Source organism: Eschrichtius robustus, chromosome 4 (genome assembly GCF_028021215.1).
Source record: "Eschrichtius robustus isolate mEscRob2 chromosome 4, mEscRob2.pri, whole genome shotgun sequence".
Taxonomy (NCBI): domain Eukaryota; kingdom Metazoa; phylum Chordata; class Mammalia; order Artiodactyla; family Eschrichtiidae; genus Eschrichtius; species Eschrichtius robustus.
In genome coordinates, this window is record NC_090827.1 from 152,629,503 (window position 1) to 152,652,555 (window position 23,053).

The 23,053-nt window shown below is 52.4% G+C and overlaps 1 protein-coding gene across 3 annotated transcripts in view; it reads right to left on the reverse strand.

Moving 5' to 3' along the window:
• Positions 1–3,383: 3,383 nt before the first annotated feature.
• The window catches only part of PIGG (phosphatidylinositol glycan anchor biosynthesis class G (EMM blood group)), a 41,246-nt gene continuing 21,576 nt past the window's right edge, over positions 3,384–23,053 (reverse strand). For 2 of the 3 annotated variants that reach the window (XM_068543633.1, XM_068543632.1), the window contains exons 7-13: positions 21,992–22,209; positions 21,545–21,826; positions 19,834–20,291; positions 17,331–17,522; positions 11,999–12,308; positions 8,229–8,392; positions 3,384–4,671 (exon numbers count right to left, since the gene is read on the reverse strand). In XM_068543633.1, coding sequence (XP_068399734.1) covers positions 4,458–4,671; positions 8,229–8,392; positions 11,999–12,308; positions 17,331–17,522; positions 19,834–20,291; positions 21,545–21,826; positions 21,992–22,209 — 1,838 coding nt within the window. In that variant the 3' untranslated portion in view covers positions 3,384–4,457. Of the gene's footprint in view, positions 4,672–8,228; positions 8,393–11,998; positions 12,309–12,789; positions 12,955–17,330; positions 17,523–19,833; positions 20,292–21,544; positions 21,827–21,991; positions 22,210–23,053 lie in introns of those variants that run through there. The other variant, XR_011073975.1, reaches the window with a different exon arrangement.

Genomic DNA, 23,053 nt, shown 5'->3' on the forward strand with positions numbered 1-23,053 from the left:
ATAAACTGTATGATTCCAGCCATGGAGACAATAAAAAGAGCAGGGGCTCCAGGGAGGGTGTGGAGCACGAGGGATTTTTAGGGCAGTGAAATTATTTTATATGATGATATACCATTAGATATATGTCATTATACATTTCTCAGAACCAGTAGATATATAAGACAAAGAGTGAACACTAATGTCAACTATGGACTTTAGCTAATAATAATGTATCAATATTGGCTCATCAGTTGTAACAAGTGTACCACACTAATGCACAATGTTAATAATAGAGCAAACTGTGTGTGTGCAGAGAGGAGACTGTAACATGAGAACTCTCTGTACTTTCCACTGAATTTTTCCATACAGCAAAAACTATTCTAAAAGATAGTCTGTTAATTTAATATAAAGACAATGGTGGGGCTTCCCCGGTGGTGCAGTGGTTGAGAGTCCGCCTGCCAATGCAGGGGACACGGGTTTGATCCCTGGTCCGGGAGGATCCCACATGCCGCGGAGCAACTGGGCTCGTGTGCCACAGCTGCTGAGCCCGCGTGCCGCAACTGCTGAGCCCGCGTGCTGGAACTGCTGAGGCCCGCGTGCCTGGAGCCTGTGCTCCGCAATGAGAGAGGCCACTGCAATGAGGAAGCCCGCACACCGCAGCGGGGAGTGGCCCCCGCTCACCGCAACTGGAGAGAGCCCGCGCGCAGCAGCGAAGACCCAACGCAGCCAAAAATAAATAAATAAATAAAATAAATTAAAAAAAAAAAAAGGCAATGGTGAAGATAAAATGGAACACTAAAAAGCACTAAATTAACCCAAAGAAGACAAGAAAGGAGACACAGAAGAATGACAACAATGACCAAAAATGAAACGAGAAAAATGGCAGCTCTAAATCCAATTCTATCAATAATTACATTAAATGTAAATGGACTAAAAATTTCAATTACAAGGCAGAGATTGTCAGACTGGATAAAAAAGCAGGATGCAAATTTTGAGCTTACAAGAGCCACTTTAAACAGAGTCACAGTAGGCTGAAATTAAAAGGATGGAAAAAGATATATGCAAACAGTAATCATAAGAAAGTTGGAGTGGCAGTGTTAATATCAGACAAAATAGAGTTTAAGACAAGGAGTATTACTGGAGATAAATAGGGATATTTCATGATGATACAAAGTAGATATATAAGGAAAATATAACAGACAGTATATATGTGTCTAACAACAGTTTTAAAATATATGAAGAAAATCTAACAGATCTAAGAAACACATAAATCCACAATCATAGGTGTGTTTTTCTTCATTGTTTGAAGTATTTACAATTAAAAAAATGACAAAAAATATTATTTTTCCTTAAAAAGGTGGGGTGGGGCAGGCCCTAGGAAGGTAAGGAGGAGGGGGAAGAGGGCAGCAAAAGGAGAAATAAGAAGGTTCAAGGTCAAGAAAACAGTGCAGGAAAGCACAGCTCCACAAGCAGTACCACACACGACTGGGCACTGCCTTGTGTGCAGAAGGAGCTGGTGCGGGCTGCAGACCAGGGCATCTGCTGAGGCGAGGGCAGGGCGGCACAGGCCAGAACCAGGAGCTTGGGTTTTATTCTAAATGAATGGGATGAGCCCTAGAAGGGTTTTGACCAGGGCACTGTTGCCTGGTTTTTACTTTCAAAGATGACTGTGGCCTGCTCTATTCAGAACCCAGGCGAGAGACGCCTGTGACTGAGGCCAGGTGACAGGGTGCATTGATGGGTGGCATATGCCACTGAGGGGGGGTGTGATGGGCACCTGGGGTGGGGGAATGCTGCCGTTTCCAACACAGGGCCAGGAGGCAAGGTCTGGAGCCTTCTCTTCTCACATCAGGTCTGGGGTGACCCTGAGCTTTCCCACACACTGCCTGCATCCCCAGATCGCTCCTCCTCCTCTGCGTTCCCGCTGTGTGGCTGCTCTGCCCTCCGCTGGCCACTAAGCCCAGAGGGCCACTGACCCTGGACCAGCTCTCTTGCACTTAACTCTTCATCCCATGTCCTTCACCACAGCAGAGCCTCATAGTGTCTGATCAGACTGCCCACACATTCACTAGCTTTGTGGCCCCAAACAGAATTTTCCGCCTCTACACCTGTTTTTCATCTGTGGTTAGTTCTGTTAATAATCGTCCAGGATGGTGGGAAGGTCATATGCAAAGGGCCTTGCAGACAGGGCATGGCCTGCTTTCCTCAGCAGCTCCCCCTGGGGCACGTGCCCCTCCAGCACTCTGGTCAGTCCCCCTTGGTCCTGGCTTTGTGGCACTCTTGCAGCAGCAGCTGGCCAGCCCGCTACATTCCCTCCCTGCTTACGCATCTCCCTCAGCTCCTTCCTGCTGCTGGGCTGTGCTGACCTAGGTGTACCTCATGCACACTTTGTTCAGGGCTCTGCTCAAAGTTGCTTCTTCAGAATAGCTGATTCTGAACATCCTCTCTAAAAACAGCATTTTGGCCATTCTTTACACACTTCCCTTCTTTATTATCATCTTATTCTCAGCAGGGAAAAATGGATCTGAGTTATATCTGCCTTCCATTAGAATGTCAGCTCCATGAGGGCAGGGTTTTGCCCGTTTTGTTCACTAAGGTTCCCCAGAGCCCAGGATGTGCTGGCACCCAGGAAGCAAATATTTGTCCAGGAGCTGAAATCAGGCTCTAATTCCTAGTACCTCAGCAAGAACGATCAGAGGTTCATTCTTTCGAATAAACTCTACGGGCTGCCTGTGATGGGCACCAAGCACATTAAGAGCAACAGTGGGTCAAACCGCTATGCCCGTGGTCACGGTGCTCCTCACCGCCGTAGCTCAGCAGAGGGGCACCAGGTCCCTTAGGACATGCTGGCAGAAGCGGACCGATCCCTCAAGAGCTGGGAATGTACTTGATACACAGGATGCGCCTGGACCGTGAGGTTGTCTCCAGGAAAAGCCCCATCACTGAATGCCATTATTTGTACTTGAAAGAATGACAAACTGGTTGCCAGGGTTTGGGTATGTGGCAGCCATTTCCTTGAAAACGAACCAAGTGAGACTGCCAGTTCAAGGAAAAAAACACTCAGTATTTGCTGTCAACCATAAAATTTGAGTTTTCACATGTAAGTAAAGTTTTGGAAAACTTACATTTGCCACTGTGAGCTTCCAATACTTAAAAGACTTTTCTGATGAGACTGTTGGTGACGTGACAAGTGAATTTTGGTGAATGATGGACCGACTGGGCCAACATCCGGAAGATCTATACAGCTTAAAGCATCGCTTTTTCCCAAATGATAATACAGATGTTACAGAACCACACCCGTGTAAAAGATCCATTCAGGGAGCAGGACAGATCAGTGGATTCTAACGAAGCAGAGCACGCAAGTTCATTGATACGGTTTCAGATTCCACAATGCAACTGATCTGTTCTTTTTTAAAATAACTTTTATTTTGAAAAGTTTAAATCTCACAAGTTATAAAAATATTACCAAGAGTCCCACGTACAATTCACCCAGCCTTCCCCAACAAGAGTACCTAATATGGCCACAGTCCTTGTCAAACCTGGCAGCGGACATGGGTGCCAGTCTGTTCACTCAGGTGAGACCTGAGTAGGTCTTCACCTGTTTTACACACGCCCATTTCTTCTTTCTCCAACTAACCTTTAAGAAACTGTCACAGGTCCAGTTTTAGTGCAGTGTCAAGAAAGAACATCCATGATGACCAGAAAAGGATATTAAAGTACTCTTCCCTTTTCCAATGACACATCTGTGCGACTGCTGCAACCACACACACAGACCACAACAGACAGACACAGAATCCAACCGCCTTCAATTAAGTCAGACATTAGATTTACAAAAATGTAAAGCAATGCCACTCTCCTCGCTAAAATATTTTTGTTTTGGAAAGTATAGTTATTTTTCCTTAAAATGTTATATTAACACACAACGGGTTTATAACCTTAGTTTCAAATGAATACTTATTTTTGAATGTCTTAGTTTTAATTTTAAATGCCATAAATGCTGACAGACGTAACCCACATAAACCCAAGCTGCTGGGGACCCCGGTAGTTCCTGAGTTCTGCGAGGGGACCCCGGCAGCAGATGAGCCTCGTCCCACAGAGGCCCCAGGCCCTCTGGGGCTCCCGTGCACTGTGACAAACCTGGAAACTTTTTATTCTTCAGTTTAAACTGATATACTTGGGTAACTTATCCAGAGGAAATTAAAAGTTCAGAAGTTTCTGGAGTGATTGTCAACAGGGGAATACAATTCATATCCAAACTAAGTATTTTTAAATGACCTTTTTAAACCACTTACTATTTAACCTAAATTCAAGTACAGTAGTCAAAGAAACTGAAACTATTCATCAACCTTATAGAATTCACACCTTGTTTTTTTAAGAATGATCTTGCATTTAAACAGATTTCTTTCATTATGCAAATCCATGAAGTAAACAGTAAAGTTTAAAAATATATTCTTTTTCCAGTGTCTTAATAGCTTAGTCTAAGACTTTGTGCTGCTTTGGTCCATGGCTGTGAAGAATACACAGACAGCAGCTGTGATGAGTAGATGCATTCCCTCATAGAGAAGTTTTGGAGAAAATACACTCCATATAAATAAATGATAACGCAGGGATGTCACCAAAACGATATACGCAGAAACTGGAATAGAACAAATCAGTGCGTAGCAGAAGCAAGCATGACTCAGCGCCGAACCGCTGTTAATAAAAAGGGAAACATGCATTAGTACATGCCACTTCTGGATCATGTGAGGCATGAACACACACAAATAATCGATATTTGCTCTTTGACTACAGTAATTCCTGTTCCTGGGACTTAGTCTGGCGGGCACTGTGGCGCCCGAGGAGAGGACAGCTGCAGACGGGCACCTCCAGTCACTTAGGGCCACCACAATCTGCAAAACAGTTTTGAAAAATGCACCCCCAAATTCTACAGTTATTTATTTTAAAATTATACATGTTATAACATATAAACAATGAAAAGAAAATCACGCAAGGATGAGATACGTGTGGTGTCCAGTGGGGTGTCTGGTCTGTCTGGTCTGGTCTGGGGACATTGGCTCACTCCTGAAATAAGAACAGTCCCCCTCAAGGCACATGCATGCACTGCCTTTGTTTCCAAGCCATCCCCACACCATTACATAAATCTAGCCTGTTCTTCAAGGCACCGTCCGGGGTTGTGACCATTTCAGGATGACGAATTCCACCACCCAGGCACCTTTCGCTCCTTGCCAACCCCACAGATCCTCGGGGGCCAGGCTTCCCCGACTCCAGTCCTGGCGCCTCTCCTCACACCCCGCCCCGAGTCTCCAGGTGGCCTGTCCGCGGTCATCCACGATGCGCATCGCTGCCTCTCACCCCTCCTGGAGCAGGGGTTCCGTCACGCAGGCAGGTGTCCTTGCCTGGCCCTAACTGGCCCCCCACTGGGGCTTCAGTGCCCATCCTTCCTGCTGGGCTCTCCAGCTGCCCGTCACCCTCAGTGGGCAACAGGCTCTGCTTACTTCTCCTTGAGGCATCACGCAGCCTCGACTCCTACCTGCAGGCCCTCTTCTGGGATGCCGTCCTGACCCCTCACCCCAGCGTTGTGACTGGCTCATTTCGCCGCTGCCCCACCGGACTCTGCGCTCCTGGAGTGAGTCCTCATGCCCACACCTTGGGTCCCACTCGGGATCCAGTCCATCCGGCAGGGGATCCCTGGAGAGCTGGGCCCCGAAGCATCACCTCCTCCCTCCCCAGGGCCTTTCCCCCAACACCCAGCAAAGGGCACCCTAGGGAAAGGCCTGGTGGACGACAGGCCTCAGCGGGGGCTCTGCTGCCCCCTCCTGGGGCATCAGGGCGTCTGTGCTCAGCTGGGAGCCTGCTGACCCCACTCCCCTCTTGACCAGACAGTGAGGGAGGGGAGCTCAGGACACTCACTTTCTTGTGTTTCGATTTCACACACTCGGAAGACTCTGACTGGGGTTCCTTCCACAGAGACAGCCAGTGGGGTGACAGTTCCCGTAACCTCAACAAATGACAATTTGCGACCTAGGGGATGAACGAAGGCCCTGCAGCTTGGACCGCTCGGCTGTCCCCGCTGCCGCGCTCCAGACCGGAGGCCAGCCCCCAAAGCAGAGGGGCACGGGCCACCCAGGGCCTAAATTTTAAGCCGTTAGAAATATATTTTCTTTTTTTACCACTTTAATCTGGTTATAGTTTTCTTATTTTACTAGAAAAAGTAGAAACAATGAGTGAAACTTGAGTGAAAATGAAGAAGAAAAACCTTTACTAAAATAAAGGAGAAACATTCCTTAACTAGGGAAAACATCATACAACACTCTCCAACTGATTAAAACGCTTTCAACTCCCTTTAAAAAAATGCTTTCATCTGTCTTTTTTTCTCCCCAGTACAAGTGTAATAGATGAGAAGTGCCAGGAAAATCAAGTTGTGATTTTAGCACCAGGAAGCTGCTCTTCACAGAAGCCCAGGCTCTCACCGTCTGGCCCTCCCCCGCCTGGGTCCACCTGCCCAGCAGGCCTGGGGTCTGCAGACGCGGCACACGCAGAGAGCCGTGTTCCAGAGCAGGCAGCCCTCTGCGGCAGCGGCGAGCGCACCTCACCGGCTCCTGGCCCCTTGGTCCCCGACATGCGAAGACACCCGTCGGTCAGTTTGGGCCTCTCGACCCCACCAAACCCACCCCCAGGGGCAGCTAGGAATCCGCTAATGGAAGAACCCACAGCTCAGCGGCGATCTTGCAGCTGACGTGGGTTCACGTCCAGCACGAAAGCCTGGGAGGGCGTCCTGGGCCGCACAGCGACCCCACGTCCCTCCGCTCCCGCCAGCAGGTGCTCGGCTCGTGGGAGACCAGACCGGCAGTGGCTGATCAGAGGGGAGTCTGTCCAGACATCCCAGAGGCCACATGCAGGCCCCTCCCTTGTCCTCAGCAAGCCTGCAGCTGGGGAGAGAGAGCCTCTCGCTGGGGAAGCCAAGGGTCAGCCGTGGCAGTCTGGAGAGCAGAGAGCAGGTGGAGCCCACCGGGAGCCAGCGGCCTCAGGGCAGAAGCCCACCCTCCGCAGCGGGAGCCACCCCTTGCTTTCTTGCTCCAAAATCCGATGCTCGCCTTCACCCCGTCCATCGACGTGGACGTAAGCTTGGTGCGGAGGTAGAGGGTCCCGGAGACCTGTGTCTCAGGAGCCGGTCTGGGGGTGACACGTGGGACTGAGAAGAACCCGTGAAGGAGGCCGAGGAAGCGGGGGCAGCTTCAGTGTGGGGTCAGACGTCACCACAGTGAGGCCTGTGCTGTTAACTCGGGCGGAGAAGTGGGGGCCCCGAGGCGGAGGGGGGGGGGGGGTGGCGACAGGAAGCTCGCCCTCCCCTCAGCTGCAAAGTGTCCTCCTGGGGCCTCCCTGACCCGCTTGACCCCCCCGGGGTGCGGAGGGGAGCGTGTCAGGAGTTCAGAGGCGCTAAGGGAGCCTCACACCCCGCGAAACCTCACGTGGGCCTACAACCCGTGGCGGCGACACCATCGCCCGTTTTACAGACCGGGGAGCCAGGGCCCGTGTGGGAAGCACGGAATCACGCAGCCACGCACCACTCGGGCTGCACTCTGCCAGGTGGGCCCGGGCACCGAGGTTACCGTGTGGATAGAAGCTGGAGGCCCCTTCCTCATGAAGCCCCCTTTCTGCGGGGAGCGGTGTATAAACCAGGAAGGAAGCACTGCACGTGAGGGGGTGGGAACACTGTGGAGTAAACAGGCAGGGGAGGGTGGACGGATGGACGTGCCGGGCAGGACAGAACAGTGGGCTGCCCCGCCAGTCTGGTGGGAAAGGAGCCTTTGGGGCTGGTGACCGTGGGACTCCACGGGGGCGGGACAGGGCAACACAGAGTCGCACCCCCACGGACAGCCCCTCAGGCCTGTCCAGGCTCCTCTCTCCAGCAGGGACCCTGGAGGTGAGAACCAGCACCTCCTGTTCTCTTGTTCCAAAGGGAAGCCCCCCCATCCCCCCTGCCCCGTGCTCCAACCAGGTCACCAGCAAGTAGAGAAAATGCAAAGAGACTTTCCTTCTTGTCCCTCTGGAGACACACGTTGGTATGAGCTGGAAAAAGCCAGCAGGGGCGTCTGAGCCGTCCCCACACAGACCAGCCCTGCCACGCGCCGCGGAGTGTTCAAGGTAAAGAAAACCGATGAGAGAGACCTTTGAGCCCCTGGGGTTCAGGCGCCCTGTCTCCGGAATAGGAGTTAAGCTGCCGTCAGATCACAGGCGAAGGAGCTCACCTGCTGGCCTCCGAGGCCAGGAAGTTCACCAGGTGGCCGGCCCACAGCACAGGCCCCGTGTACGTCGCGAACGCCGTCAGGAGCACGGCCGGGATCTCCACGTAGGCGTCCAGGCCCACGAAGCCTGCTGAGATGTCCACAGTGGCGATGCTGTTGGAGTTTCCCTGGACACGGGGAGAAACACGCTGAGCCGGCTGGTCTCATACCATGGCCACGAGCAACTGTGAGAGCCAGTCACGGTGACCTGGACACACAGGAGCCCCAGCTGCCCGTTCACTCCTGGTTCCGGGGCTGACCCTAGATGCTGTCCCTCCACCCGCCCGCCTCACGCCCAGGCAGGAGGAGCAAGCGGAATGTCTTTTACCTTCGAGAAACTATACAAATGTTAAGTCTGGTGATGAACTATGGAAAATTCCAAACTTCCCCAGATCTATTTACTTCAGACAGACACACGGACCTCCCTCCTCAGGGACCCAGTCTGAGGGCTGCACGTGGCACGGGGGCGCTGAGGGCGGTGTTGCCACGCGGCTCGCTCGACGGGGGACGCTGCTGTTAGGTGGCGGAGGGAGGGCGGGCTGGCTGCCCGGTGTCTGGCTCACGTGTCAGATGCAAGATCCTGGCCAGTAACGGGACAGCTTGTCCCTCGCAGGGAGGGTGGGGTTTTGAATCCAAGGCAAGGGTCTCACAAGGTTCAGTCCCTCTCCACTCTCAATCTTTACTGACGCTGGGGGCCTTTTCTGAGACACTCATGATGTTTACAGGTCTGACAGCACAAATGTCTGTCCCAGCCCAGCGAAGGCCCCTCCCAGGAGCTCTTGACCCGACGGCCTGGGACACAAGTCCGGCTGGGTGAAGCCCACGCCTTCTCCCTCGGCCGTGTGCCACTCCCGGCAGTCACTGGGTCATGGTGCAGACCCCAAGCATCTCAGAGCTGTGCCCGTCTCTCGACAGTAAGCTCCTTCGTGCAGCTTCCCCCGACCACCCCCCCGCCCACGTCCGCCTGGGCTTTCCCCCAACTGCACGACTCCCTCCCTGGAGAAGGAGGAGACCCTAGAGCTGCTGAGAGGAGGAGGGGGTGGGGGGGGGGGGGGAAGAACAAGGGTCCCAAACGCCACGCTGAGGGGAGGCGGGCCGAAGATGGAAAAGCGGGTCCGACACCAGGCAGGTCGCTGGAGGTCCCGCTGAAGCCGATTCAGCTGTCAGAGAGGGTCGACCTAAGGCGCGGCCTGCATGCTCTGGGGCTTTCCTTGCGTTAACTCACTAGATCCTCAACAGTCCTGACACCGTGCAGGTGGGGAACCGAGGCAGGGAGAGACCCAGGGGCCCGTGGAGAGCTGTGGATGCCAGCTGGGCACCACGCTCCTGACCCCATACCACGAGGAGCTGGTGAGCTGAAGCCCGGAAGGAGCAGAGAGCCTGTGATTCTCCTGCCAGGAAACCCGACAGGGAGGAAAGGGAGACGCCCCGCCCGGGGGAAGGGCTGTGGGAGGGGAGGTGAGGAAGGCCCCGGGGCGCTCTGCTCCCAGGCCCGCACAACTGCTGTTCGTCTGACTTGCTGCGCGGCCCGCCTGTGCTGGTCTTGCTCCCGAGGGACCGCTAGCACGTTTGACGGCGCCCGCTGCAGGGACGCCCGTGGCCATTGGACTCGTGCGCTCTGGCTGCCCACGGGCAGCGCCCGAGATGTGCCAGCACCACATGCCGTCACGGGAGCTTCGTGCTCACCCCCGTGGGTCGAGGCCACATGCCCCAGAGGAGCAGACCGAACGTCAGAGGCCGCCTCCTCGCCCGGGCGCTACCTGTGGTCAGTCCTCCCGACACTGAGGCCTCAGCGCTGAGCCAGGCTGCCTGACCAGCAGCCGCCCTCTCCGTCTGGGTTCAGAGGGAGACTGTGGGCACCAGCCTGATCAGGCCAGCAGGGTCTGCTGTGCCACCGGGACGCACCTGCAGCTTGTAGACTGTGTGGGCGCGGCCGGGAGGGCTCCCACGCAGAGCTGTGGGGCCGTGCGCCCCCGGGCAGGGGTGTCCTGCGTTCATCAGACAAGCCCACTGTTGAGCTGGGCCCTGGGGAGCCTGGAGAAGGGAGAGGGACGAGGCGATCTTCCGATGTGACAGCGTTCCCATTCCCCACCGAGCCACTTGTGCTCAGAGACAGAGTGACCGTCGTTAACTGACCTCCGGACGGGAGGCAACCGCCAGGAACAGGCCTGCAAGTGACGTCCAGATGAAGAGAGGAAACAGACTGACATGGGCCATCTGGACATCTCTTGAAATGTGCAGTGAAACCTACAGTCCTTCCGAGGCCACACATGAGCTACGCCAACCGGCCGGCGGACAGCTCTGACGCAGGCGCGCTCGGAACAGGCACCCGGGCCGCTCTCCTCCCTCCTCCCTTGGGGCCCACGTTCACGCTGGTCCCTTCGCCACCTTCCCACTCCCGGCTGGTACTCTGCAATTCTGGAAACACAAGCTCTGCATTTCCCCACATCCATGACGCCTGTGACCTTCTGAATTTCTTCTGACAGGTACGAACAGCTGTGCCCTTGGTGGTAAAACACCATGAGGCACACAAGGAACAGGATCTGTGGTCCGGTGTTCGGTTGTCAGAGAGGGCGCCGTCCTGCGACGGGGGGCTCAGACTCCAGGGAGGTGCGGTCCACTCCCTGGGTCCGCACGGACCCCAGCTGTGACGTCACTGTGGGGTCCTGGTGACAACGGTAGGCACTGAAAGTGGGGGTCCTTGGGGCGAGGCTACAGCTGGAGTGAAAGGGAGATGGAAGGAAAGTGGGGGTGGAGGACTGGGGAGGCACAGACACGGTGAGGGTCAGGTCACATCCCTCCAGGACTTACAGATTTCTAGTACTTTACCCCTACCCACTTCTGGGCTTCAGGGAACAAAAGGAAAAGCCATGCAACGGTAGTGAGGCTGGAAGCAGCAGGAAACCAGGAGAGGAGGAGGAGGAGGAGACGAGGAAGAGGCCCCAGGCCAAGCTGTCGGGACACGGGGAGCCAGGCAAGCTCCAGGGTCTAGACAGAGGAGAAGGGAGGAAATACAGATCCTCACTGTACAGATGGGAAAACACACTTAGACGTTCAGTAGGTTTGCAAAGTTCCTTGGCCGGCGAGTGCGGCGCGAGATGGGGACTCCGGCGATGGCGCTCCACCCTCAGGGGTGACACATGCGGTCCAGGTCAAGGGCGGGGCCACCCGACCCAGGGCAGCGATGCGGGAAGGCTGGGGTGGAACTCGGTCCCTCCAAGGCCAAGAGCTGGATGCTCTATTCACCTGTCCAGGTGCTTCCCAAGTACACAGCTGCACGCTGAGGTCTACCCTGGAGGCGGCTGGACTTGCCTTTACGGGCCCTTCAACACTGGAGAGAAGACGTGACAACCACGGGGCCCAAGAGATTAATAAGCAAGTGGGGAGCCCCAGTAACGCCCAGTGCTGACCGCCAGGGGAGCAGGTGACAGCAGTCACCATCCACATCCGATAAAGCCACGGGAACGCGACGCGCTTTCCCTAACCGCCCGCTGAAAGCAGGTCCAGCGCAGCTACTACACGCTGCCACCAAGGATGTCTGTCTTCAATAACTACATGTACTTTATGTCGTACGTGCCATTTAAGCATAACTCACCACGCCATACTGACAGTTCTTTCACTAAACATACATTATAACTTCCTAGCTTATGGTAAAATTTTCTCAAAGAAAAACTAAAAGATAAACGACATAAAAAGTGAATAGTCTTCTACCCACGATAATGATGAAAACCTACCTGAAAATAGAAGAATGCTTGACCGAACCAGTAATGCATCACGGTGACCTCGGCTGCGTCGTGCCTCAGGGGCCTCCAGACGAAGTGAGTCATGACGGTCTGGGTGACGAGGCTCAGCGCTAAGACGGGAAGATTGTGAGGCCTGAGGAGCAGCGCCGCCAGGAGAACTAATCCACTGTATATTTCCCAGAGGCCCACGGTCTTGACTGTGAAGTCATCAGCAGTGATTTGAGATTTAAGCAAGTCTTTGGTGCCCGTGAACAGAACGCCAAGGACAAAGACATAAACAAAACGAGCCTCGGTAATGCCCCTAAAGAAAGCAAAACAAGTCAGATTCATTAGCACCAGCTAGAAAAATTCAAACACACGTTTTCCCATGAAAACCACGTGTCTACTGAGCTGACAATACAAGCTTTAGGACCCACCCGCCGGGGGAGCTCTGTGGAACCGAGGGCGTCTGCCTCTGCACATCAGGCCCCCAGGACCCCCTGCCCAGAGGCCGGCAGGCCTGTCCTCGCTGCGCTCACTTCTCTGATGGAGCTGGCTTACAGGAAATCTTGCTCATGTGGCCCAAGGATCACCTGGGTGTAGGACCAGAGCCATTACTTGTAGCCAAAAGAACTGTCCACCTACTTTGCATGGTTAGTTTGAAAGACCACTGCAGTAGGATAAGGTCCAGCCAGCTCTGTCAGGAAATTCCGTAAGTTCATAAATGCTAAGACACAACCGAGCATGTTCACGACCAGGCAGTTTAAGTGCGTGCTTGCACGTGTATACAGACACACACATACAGTGGTGCAGTCCAGACTGCGGGTCTGGAGGAAGGTGGCGCCAGGTTAGTCGGGGCACTGCCACAGACGAGCTCTGCTGCTGGGGCAAGTTAATTACGACTTCTGATGCTCAGCTTCTTATTCGTAAAATGAAGAGAAACGGTACCTCCACCTCACAAGGCTGTCCTGACAATTAAACAAGAGAGCGCACGTAAAGCGTGTGGCGCACAGTAAGTATTAAATACTGCTGTGGGTTAAGTATTTTAGCAGTCATCACCTGTAAAGGATACAATTTACGGCACTATATATTCCTGAAACGTATTTTAGATCCATTTCATAAATCAAACATTTAATAAATACTGGAAAAGCTGATTATTTAAAGTGACGCTAAGTAAATAAAATTTTAAATGAAACGTTCACCTTAAGAATGTATCTGGGGACTTCCCTGGTGGCGCAGCGGTTAAGAATCTGCCTGCCAATGCAGGGGACACGGGTTCAAGCCCTGGTCCGGGAAGATCCCACGTGCCACGGAGTCACGAAGCCCGTGCGCCGCAACTACTGAGCCTGTGCTCTAGAGCCCGCGAGCCACAAGTACCTGAAGCCCGCGCCTAGGGCCCACGCTCCACAGCAAGAGAAGCCACCGCAATGAGAAGCCCGCGCGCTGCAACAAAGAGCGGTTCCCTGCTCGCCTCAACTAGGGAAAGCTGCACACAGCAATGAAGACCCAATGCAGCCAAAAATAAATAAATAAAGTAAATAAATTAAAAAAAAAAAAAAAAAAAAGAATGTATCTGTGTTGAAAACTGGATTTTCCTATATCAGGTTTTCTTAGGAAAAGGTTTATGCATTTTTTAAAAATAAATTTATCTGTCTTATTTATTATTTATTTTTGGCTGTGTTGGGTCTTCGTTGCTGCATGCGGGGCTTCCTCTAGTTGCAGTGATCGGGGGCTACTCTTCGTTGCAGTGTGCGGGCTTCTCATCGCGGTGGCTTCTCTTGTTGCGGAGCACGGGCTCTAGGCACGCAGGCTCAGTAGTCGTGGCTCGCGGGCTCCAGAGCGCAGGCTCAGTAGTCGTGGCTCGCGGGCTCCAGAGCGCAGGCTCAGTAGTCGTGGCGTACCGGCTTAGTTGCTCGGCGGCATGTGGGATGTTCCCGGACCAGGGCTCGAACCCGTGTCCCCTGCGTTGGCAGGTGGTTTCTCAACCACTGCGCCACCAGGGAAGCCCAGTTTCTGCGTTTTTAAAAGATGCCTTTTTTTTTAGGATGATCAGTTTGAGTTAAACAGTGGAGCACTATCTACTGGCAACGTGGAGACACCAGAGGCTGATAGGAGGCCCGCCACGGGGCCACACGCTGGTGGAGGAGCTGGGGTCAGATGCAACCACAGCCGAGGTGTGTGCTAAGCTGAGTGCTGATGACGGACCCACAGGGTCAAAGAGGGAGAAATGAGCAAAGGCCCAAGTAATCAGAGAAGCTCCAAAGAAGAAAGGGGCTGGGTTCTGCATCAAGGAGGACGCCAGGGCAGACTGACTGTGACGAGGAGGGAGAGCACCACCGGATGCCTTTAATGGATCCACCTCTTGCCCTAACCAGTCAGCTGTGCCTGCACATCCAGAACCACTGAAAACTGGCTTTCTGCTCCAGCCAAGCCTGGGCTTCAGAGTGGAGAAGAAAGTCAAGAGTTAAATGTAGAGGATTCTAGAATACCGATGGACAGCAGCACCTGCGGGGATTGAAAGGAGAGAAGCAGCTTTCAGGGAGACCTAGAATTAGGGCAGCTTTAGAATTGGGGCAGATCTAGAACCAAGAGGGGTCTAGAATCAGGACAGATGGGGGTGGAGGATGGAAGCATTCTACGGGACGGATGTGAACCAAGCAGTGCCGGTTAATGAAAGGGTGCACTGGCCTATAGTTTGGGCACCAACAAGGTACATGCTGTTGTATCCATGAAAGGTAAGGAAGTCATCGAAGTCTTGAAGTGAGCGATGCTGAAATCAGGTGCATCCGAGAGGAAAGAGGAATTTATTCATGTATTGCGCTTTGAGATTTAAACAAGCACCCCTGGATTGGACGCCCTCACATGTGACATCCAGCCTTGACATCTGCCCAGAGTCTCAGACTTTGAAGTGAACAGTCTTCAAGATGTCTCCCCACCATGCCCTCCCCACCTGACCTCCCTGCCTCAGGTGAAGGCCTGCCACTCTGCCGTCACCTCAGCCAGGCCCTTGGCATCACCTTGACGTCCCACACCAGTTGACAGGTCTTGTTTCCAGGTGTGGCCCTTGTGCCCCTCAGCCACCCAAACAACCAGGCCATAGCCCTCAGAATTCACCTTGACACCCTTTTAGAGAGGATAACACTTGCTTTTCTTTCTCTGATTAGGAAAGCAATACCAAACACCTAGAGAAGACTTAATACCTATCCTTCTCAAACTATTCCAGAAAACTACAGAGGAAGGAATGCTTCCAAACTCATACTATGAGGCCAGCATCACCCTGATACCAAAACCAGACAGAGATATTGCACACAAAAAAGTTATAGGCCAATATCACTGATGAACACAGACAACAAATCCTCAACAAAATATTAGCAAACCGAATTCAACAAAACATTAAATGGATCATACACCATGATGAAGTAGGATTTATCCCAAGGATGCAAAGATGGTTCAATATTCACAAGTCAATCAAAGTGATACACAACATTAACAAATTGAAGAATAAAAACCACATGATCATCTCAATAGATGTAGAAAAAGCAGTTCACAAAATTCAACATCCATTTATGATAAAAAAAAAAAAAAACTCTCTAGAAAGTGGGTATAGAGGGAACATACCTCAACATGATAAAGGCCACATACGATAAGCCCGCAGCTAACACCATACTCAGTGGTGAAAAGATCTAGATCAAGAACAGGACAAGGATGCCCACTGTCGCCACTTTCATTCAATGTAGTACTGGAAGTCCTAGCCACAGCAATCAGATAAGAGAAAGAAATAAAAGACATCCAAATTGGAAAGGAAGAAATAAAACTGTCACTGTTTGCAGATGCCATGATACTATACACAGAAAATCCTAAAGACAATACCAAAAAACTACTAGAGCTCATCAATGAATTCAGTAAAGTTGCAGGGTACAAAATTAATAAACAGAAATCCGTTGCATTTCTATATAACAACAAAGTATCATAAAGAGAAATTAAGAAAACAATCCCACTGACAACTGCATCAAAAGAATAAAATACCTAGAAATAAACCTAACTAAGGAGGTAAAAGACCTGTATTTGGGAAACTATGAGACACTGATGAAAGAAACTGAAGACAACACAAACTGACGGAAAGATATACCATATTCCTGGATTGGAATGATTAATATTGTTAAAATGACCATACGACTCAAAGCAATCTACAGATTCAATGTAATCCCTATGAAAATACCAATGGTGTTTTTCACAGAACTAGAACAAAGAATTCTAAAATTTGTAGGGAAACACAAAAGACCCCAAATAGCCAAAACAATCTTGAGAAAGAAGAACAAAGATGGAGGTATCACATGCCCTAACTGTAAACTATACTACACAGCTACAGTAATCAAAACAGTATGGTAATGCACAAACACACACACATAGATCAGTGGAACAGAATAGAGAGCCCAGATGAACCTACACTTACATGGGCAAGTAATCTACAACAAAGGAGGCAACAACATACAATGGGGGAAAGACAGCCTCTTCAATAAGTGGTGTTGGGAAAACTACATAGCTACGTTTAAAAGAATCAAACTGGACAACTCTCTTACATCATGCACAAAAATAAATTCAAAATGGATTAAAGACTTAAACGTAAGACCTGAAACCATAACTCCGAGGCTTATCCACTACTGTTGGCCAGCTACCTTGTTTTTCACTCTGTGCAACTGTAAAGTAATGCTTCACAGAGCATGCCCGTATCCCAGTCTCTCGCCTCACCCCTGGTTGTATTTTTGAGATAAATTCTATAAGAGGACACCCAAGTCAGAGGGTTGGACAAAGTCAAGGTTCTTAACACGTTTTACGAACAGCCCTCCAGAACAGGCTCTGCCCACCCCAACCCACATCACCATTAAAAACAAAAAAGCTGCCACTTTGACACACAAAAAGTGGTATTGACGATTCAATCACCATGAGCCCCCGCTCCAGGAGCTCACGTAAGTTATGGGTAAGTTTGGTTTTCTGGCATGCCTCGCCCCCCAACTGCTAGGAAGCATCCACTCGTTATTATCCTCATTACCAGTTACTTCTTGATGGAGCAAAACTGAATCCTTTAAATTCTTTATTTTTAAAGAACCCCTTACTAAAAAAAAAAATAAATCTTAGTGACCTTACTTCCAGGTTATTTGTCTCTCTCCTATCAAAAAAAGAGGCTAACAGAATTGGTTCACTGAGGCGTTGTCAGTAACTGTTGACAAAATCACAATTCACAAAGACCAAACTCCAATGTTCTCAAGATTGCATGGCATTTTTTAGTACATAAAACATTAGAACAGATCTAAAAACAAATGCTCGTGTCTGCCAGTACACTTACTTTGAAATGTCTTTGTTGTTTTGTTGCCATGGGAACAGCAGATTTCCAACGGCCACCCTGTAGCAATAGATGCCCAGCAGGCCAAACGCCATGGCCACTTTTGATGCCAGGGAGCACCTCTTCTGAACCAACACAAAAATCATGATGAGGGAAACTGTGGCCAGAAGAGAGAGTTCAGCCTTATGATCAGAGCTGAAATGAAATGTAAAATGCCAAAAATTACTACCAAGGATAACTAGTGATATTATGGATCTACACCAAGTGGCTTTCTAAGAACTGTACTAAAAAGAGCTCATTTTCCTGAAAAGCAAAAAAGAAAATTTTTGGTTTTTTAAATTCAAACAGAGGTTCTTAAAGTGGAACAAATAAAGGGCCGTTAACCCAATCTCTCATTGCTCATTCACAATTGGCACCTACCATCAGCTCTGCACTGGCCAGGGCAGTGATATATTTAACACCATCCCCTGGCTCCCCTGGTGCCCCCTTTCTGGGGCAGCCTCATTTTCCCCAACCACAGGTGAAGAGGTTGTGTGCAAACTCCATATTTACCAGTGTGCGCCCGCTCACGGGAGACGCACACATCCTGGCACCATCCTCTTCCATTCACTCGTCAGTGCAGACAGACTCACTCAGGAGTGTCTGCCCCCTCCGAGGTGGGGAGACTTAGTGAAGAGGCTGGGCACATAGCGGTCACAGGCCCTCTCTCTGCCTGGCCCTTGCCCACCACTCCCTGCTACCTCGCTGAGCTGTGCCCTGGGGAGGCAGGGCTCTTTCCTGTTCTATTCACTGCAGCTCGTGCTCATAAAGCCCAAATATTCAATAGCTGTTAAGCCAAGGTATATATATGCCATACGGAAAAACTAACTTGGAAGGATGCAGAGGAAAGGAGGCCAGTGTCAGGGCATGGGTCCCGGGGATGGCAGATGGTGATGGGGGCCACACTGGGGCCTCTGTTGTTGCTCAGTAAGCTGCATGTTCCATGCAGATCCTGGACTGTTAATTGTCACAAATGGAAAATGGAGCATAGAGATGGCGACTTTGGGCGTCTCTCGAAGGCTCTGCCCTGGAGGAGGAATCACCGAAACTGCAGCCTCTTTACAAACTGACAAGGAGAATCGTGCTGCAGGAGGGGAGCACCCTTGATGGAAAGGGGTGGGGGTCCAGTGTGCTGGAGGAGGGTCTAGACCCGGGAGCGGGCACAGCTGCACCCTGGAGAGTGGGCCAGGGGTGGTGGGGGCATCCCTGCACGCATGTTAGTGCATCTGTGGGTGGAAATCAGCAAATCCTCCTGCAGTGCTGCAACTTCCCAGGAAAATAAGAAGTGAGGTCGTTGTGCTGCCCTAGCATGCTCTCATCCTCACGTGCTCTGGCTCCGCCTGGTGCTGCCTCAGCTCCCCTCTGCCTTCACACCCCAAGCGTGGACAGGGCAGCGCCCTCTCTTCAGGGTTGCTGTGAAAATGAAACGAGTGGACACACAGCAGGAACCTGAAAAACGCTACCTGTGATTACTACGGTTGCCGAACGTTTGCTAGTATCGTTAACACTTGGGAGAAATTTATCATGAGGATTATTTGGCCAGAGGAATAAACAATCTTACGGCCTCTGATGTATAATTCCAGGTATCTTCCAAAAGGACTGTGCCAGCGTGTGGTCCCAGGACCCTCCGGTGCTCGTCAAGCCTGGGTTTTTGACGCTTCCCTCATCAGGTATAAAACCGCACATTGTTATCTAACTGAAGTTCCCGAATCACGAGCAGAAGCGAGCACTTCCTGTTCTTTCCTTTGGCACTTCCTCCTTTAGGAACGTGTCTACGACCTTCCTGAGTCCTGCTTCCTGCTGACAATTCTTACAGAAGCTCTTCCCAGCGATCCGACAGTGACCCTTGTCACTCTCGGAAATACTTTTTCATTTCACTGTTCCCGTACTTTAGTTTTCTAAACCTTCACTGACAGAGAGTAAGACTTATGATATAGCCAAATGCTGGTCTTTTCTGTCCTAGTTTCTTCTCTGTACTTCAATCCTCTGTATCTGCTATACTTTCTACTACATTTCCCGGCCACTCGTGAGAGGCCTCAGAGGGGGCTGAAGACTCACCTACAGGCTCCAACCAACGCAGCTGCCCTTCCTGGGGGCGGGGAGAGAGGAAGGAGGACAGAGAAGGGCGGAAGCACAGAAGGCAAAGCCACTCTCCCAAGGGCTCCTGGACACATGCCCTGCCAGCCTGTCACCCCAGCCTCGCACCATCGGGGACAGGGCAGCGAGTGACAAACTATATCCTGCTGCAGTGATCATTCTAAAATTCACAGGTTCTCAAACATGAACACTTACAGTGATTCAGCAATAAAAAACCAAACTACCAAGCTAGCCTCAAATAAATTCACCTCTCAATGTCAAATCATGGGTTAGTTTTCTATTTCTTCAGATCTCAAATACCCTTTCTATCCTGAATATGAAAAACAGGCCTATGGAGGGTCTGGCCCGAGGCCACGGCTTATGCTCTCACCTGGTGAGCCAGTGCCCCAGGTCAGGCCGGTGGGCCCACTGCACACCCGTCTGGTTCAGTGACCGAAGCAGCCGGCAGCAGCTCAGAATCACCCATGGGCTCGCCAGCACCATCCACCTTTCAGGGCCTCTGAGCGCTTCCAGGGGAGAGGGGTGCTTGGACGCTCTGTCGAGCTCCCACACGTCAGGGCCAGTGCTCTTGCCCTGTGGGGCCGCTGCGACCCCGTCAAACTCCTCTCCCGCGTGCGGGCAACGCTGAGGCGCACAGTCGTCTCCCACAAAGCAGTTTCTGTAGATTTCGTGGCACAGAGCTAGACACAGCGTGTTGACGAGGAAGTACCATGTCTGGTGCTCCTCTTCGATGAAGCTGCTTGCGCCCAGACTCAACACGTGGCCCACGGTCCCCGACAAGATGAGAAGATCTAACTCCGACCACCTTGGGTTGGATGGAGGTGGATTCTGTAAAAAGGAAAATGTATTTTGTAAGGGAAAAATCTGCACAGTACGTCTTCTTGCTGCAGGACCTTCCAGCTTTTGCTCACGGAACACAGCCTGCTGCGACAGACACCCGCTGCTCCTCACGCCCGGCACCCACCCCTCCCCGTCCCCCCGAGCACCGCCAGGAGGACGTGGAAGCAGCAGGGCGGTCCTCCCCGGGACTGCAGGTTCTAAGCTGAGTGACAAGGAGACTGGAGACGTCTGGACCCAAACCGTCTCGGCGGTGCCAGAGCCTGGAGCGCTCGCCCACCAGCCCCAGGCCTGGCCCTCCTTGCACCCTGTCCTCGCCTCTGAGCCCCTGCCTGCTACTCGAAACCAAAGAGCCCCAAGGGTATATTCCACCAAACCAGACATCTAAGTTCTCCAAGAACCTTCCAGAAATCCAGAGAGTTTCCATTACAACGGTTGGCATCACAGTACTAGCCCTTAAATACACTAATTTAAAGCATTTAAAGTAAAATGAGGACTCAGTGGCCGTCATTCAATACTACTCGATATTTGTTCTATTAACTGTGTGCAGCTAGCACATGATAGAGCTTGATACTGTGAGACTGGTCAGGCCCTGGAGAATGAGACTGCTCTGGGGGAGCCCATGCTCCAGCGGGGAGACCTGTGTGGTAAACGACAACACACGGGTGGTGGTGGTGGGGGCGTCTGTGGCCCTGGGACGAGGAGCTGCACTGGGGGCCTGGAGTCACTGCACTGGGTCCCTTGGGCTCTGGGCACTGTGGACCAACTGGGACTGCCCACCTCTCTCTCCCCACCCTGCCACCACAAGCGGCTGATGAATGAAGGTGTCAGAGGCCAAAGGCTGCAAGAATTCTAAAGGGAAACATCAGCCTAGAACAGGAAAACTGCATTTCATGAGGCAGGATGAGGACGGGGTCTGAGTCTCCTCCTGACCCCCCGTCAGCCAGCTGCCTGTCCTTCTGTGCCAGCCGCTCTGGACAGTCCCCTGGTTACGGTCCCAGGGACCCTGCCTTTCCAACTGAGAAGGAAGGCACGAGACCTGATAGCACAGGTCTGAGCGTGTCAAGTCGGGATGCTCAGGGACCCGGGAGACCAGCCGCTGTGAGCACGTCCTGTCGGCTCCTACGAAGGGTGGGCGCTTTCCTCAGCTCCCATCAGCACCACGCCTGGTACACACCAGGGGTTTAACCCATGTCTCATCAGCTGGAGTGACAAGAACAGCCTATCTGGAAAGCCAGCCTTACCTTACTCAGACGGCTTCCAGCGGCAAACATCCCGGTGAGAGCAGATACGACTGCGCAGAGCAGTGTGGAGATCAGCACCATCACCCCGCCTGCCGCGAGCCACGGGAGGCTGCACAGATAGCACGAGCTGTCAGAGGAGGTGCACACGACGACGTGGAGCGCGGTGAGAGCCAGGAGCAGCAGGTAGAAGAGCAGAGAGGACACGGGCGACAGCAGAGGGACGTCCAGCTCAGCCTTGCCACTCAGCGCTTGCGGGACGCAGAGCAGGAGCAGGGCGACCACCTGGAACAGGAAACAGCGGTGGTGCCCGCGACTTTGACAGACAGGGGACTCCGCCTTCTCTTTTGTAGAAACACTGATACTCTACATCCTTTAAACCCCCAAATCCTGGCTGAGCTATCTGCTCAGTTTAACAGCTGAGCTGCAACACTGCACAGGCACCCGTACCTCCAGGACCAGGACGGTCCCCGCCGCCATGGAGTAGACGTCATACTGGGCCGCTTGTCTGCTCAGGGACAGGCTCAGGGTCCTCAGCGCGTCCAAGTACTGCCTGCGAACCTTGCTTCCCAGGTTGAAAAGGACTTCTGAGTTATTTTCCTCCAAGTACAGTCTGATCCAGTTCCCGTGCAACCTTTCTGACACTTTAAACTGCTCAAATCCAGGCTCTGACAAGAAGAAAAGGCGACACACACATATCACCGACATGCACGCACATGTGTAATCTCAGAGTCCTCAGTTATTCATGGCACATGGTAGAGCCTGACACCTAACCAAGATGAACTCCGGGGGTGGGGGTGGCCGCCAACACCCTCAGTAAAACCCCAAGAGCGGATGAAGCCAGCCCGTCCTCTGCCGTCCTTCCTGCCCGCCAGCCCTCGGTGCACACCACGGACAGCAGCGTCTGCCCGCCGCTCGGCCCCTCCTTCTCTGCCTCCCGCTTGCCTCCTCCTCCCCCTTCTCTCTCTCCACTCTTCTTCCTCAAGGTGCAATATTAAAACATCCCAGAAACGCACTGCATGAGAAGGCCCTCAGTTCTACAAAATCTTTCCGACCCTCACGCTCTGTGTGAGGACGGGGCAGGCAGTGGCCTGACGCCTGCTCCGCCGCGGCCCCTTCCCCAAGGCAGGCTGGCCCCTCCTGCCTTTCACCGTCAGCGCCCCTCTTTCACCTGCTTCCCTTCTTCACCCGTCCTCTTTGGGAAGGGATGGCAGTCTCCCAGCCCTCCTACCACAACGCTATGTCTCCCGTGCACCACACCGGCTGAATGATCCACGGCCGACATAAAGCCAGGGCTGCGTGATGGCTCGTGGATGGAGCCCAGCCCCGGCTGCAGCTGGCTCCCCACTAGGGACGACAGTGGCGTGCCGCCCAAGGCCAGGGAGCTTGCCTTCCTTCCTGTCAGGGCTGGACCAGACTCACCTGTAACTCGACTGGTCGGCAGAGCAAGAACTTCTTTTCCGAGACTCCCTGGTACTTAACATGCTCTTTCAACTTCAAGCAGAGCTGTTC